General features: G+C 49.6%; 1 protein-coding gene across 1 annotated transcript in view; it reads right to left on the bottom strand.

Moving 5' to 3' along the window:
• ERMARD (ER membrane associated RNA degradation) overlaps positions 1-1,220 on the bottom strand; it is a 52,476-nt gene that overhangs the window by 4,606 nt on the left and 46,650 nt on the right. The window contains exon 9 of the mRNA XM_042782261.1: positions 1,015-1,215. Within this exon, the coding sequence (XP_042638195.1) occupies positions 1,015-1,215 (201 nt within the window). The remainder of the gene's footprint in view (positions 1-1,014; positions 1,216-1,220) is intronic.

Below are 1,220 nucleotides of genomic sequence, written 5' to 3' on the forward strand. Positions count from 1 at the left end.
AAACCCAAGGAGGGGTCGCTATGAGTCGGGTTTGACTCGACGGCACATGACAACAACAACAACAATGGTTTAAAGTCAATATTCATTTGGTAGCTAGAACTGCCCATGTGGACCTGGCAGATACTTCGGGTTTGGTCCCAGACCACCACAGTGACAAGAGTGAGTCACGTGAGTACTCTGGTTTCCCACTCCATGTAAGAGTTTGTTTATACCATACTGTGGGCTAGTTAAAGTCTGTGATGGCACCGTGAAAACCTCTGAAATATCCTGGTGTATCAAGATGTGACCCAGAGACACAAAGTGAGCATGCACTTCTGGGAAATTGGCACCAAGAAACTTGCCCAACACAAGGTTGCCACAAGCCTTCAGTTTGTAAAATACACAGCGTGTGCGAAGTTAATGGAGCTAATGGAGCGAGGGACGCCCGTATGCTGTTCCCATAGGCCAGAGCTGTGAGCAAGATTTTAAAATGCAGGTAGTCTCCAACTCACCATGGGGATCCCTTCCAACAATGCCATTACAAGTCGGTCCTGACGTGGTCAGATGCCTCTATTTTTAGGTTCCCATTACTACTGCCTTTTATTAGCAGTGCCCTTATAAATCGATCTTGGAACATCGACAGTGATTATCTGAGCATGACAGCATCAGCCAGACACGCTACGATGTGTCTGTAGTACCTACTAGGTCCTAAGTGCATTTTATGCTAACTCGGACATGTCAAGCCAGGCTCCACCTGTTCCGTGAAGCCCGAGACAGTCGGAACTCAGCGGGCCCTGCTCTTCCAGCTCTCCACCTTTGACACTTTTCTATCGCTCTCTATCAGGGGAAAATATTTTAGTTTTCCTTCTCTGGCAGGTTTCTGCCTTACACATGTTCTGGCTTTGGCAAGTTTTACCGTAAAATGTACTGTACCTTTCTCTGAAAAGAAGTATTTCTCAAAATAAGGATTCAAAACCCTCCATCCCTAGGTCCTGCTGTCCCACAGGGCTTCCCCAACAAGTGTGGACCCCACACCTCCGTAACATGAGCAGGTGGTTCTGCCTCTGCCTAGACCGCAGGGTCCTCTTCAGCCACTGCTGGTGCCGCATCTCCGCGGAGGCGATAACCTGCTCAGACACCTGGTGGCACTGGGCGCTGACTTTCCGGAGCACAGAAAGCACTTCCAGGACGATTCGGGGGCAGTACAACGTGGGGATGGACGTGCTGCAGAGCCCACTGAG

The sequence above is a fragment of the Orycteropus afer genome, unplaced genomic scaffold, assembly GCF_000298275.1.
Source record: "Orycteropus afer afer isolate SDZICR_OR568_19922 unplaced genomic scaffold, OryAfe1.0 scaffold00273, whole genome shotgun sequence".
Classification (NCBI taxonomy): Eukaryota; Metazoa; Chordata; class Mammalia; order Tubulidentata; family Orycteropodidae; genus Orycteropus; species Orycteropus afer.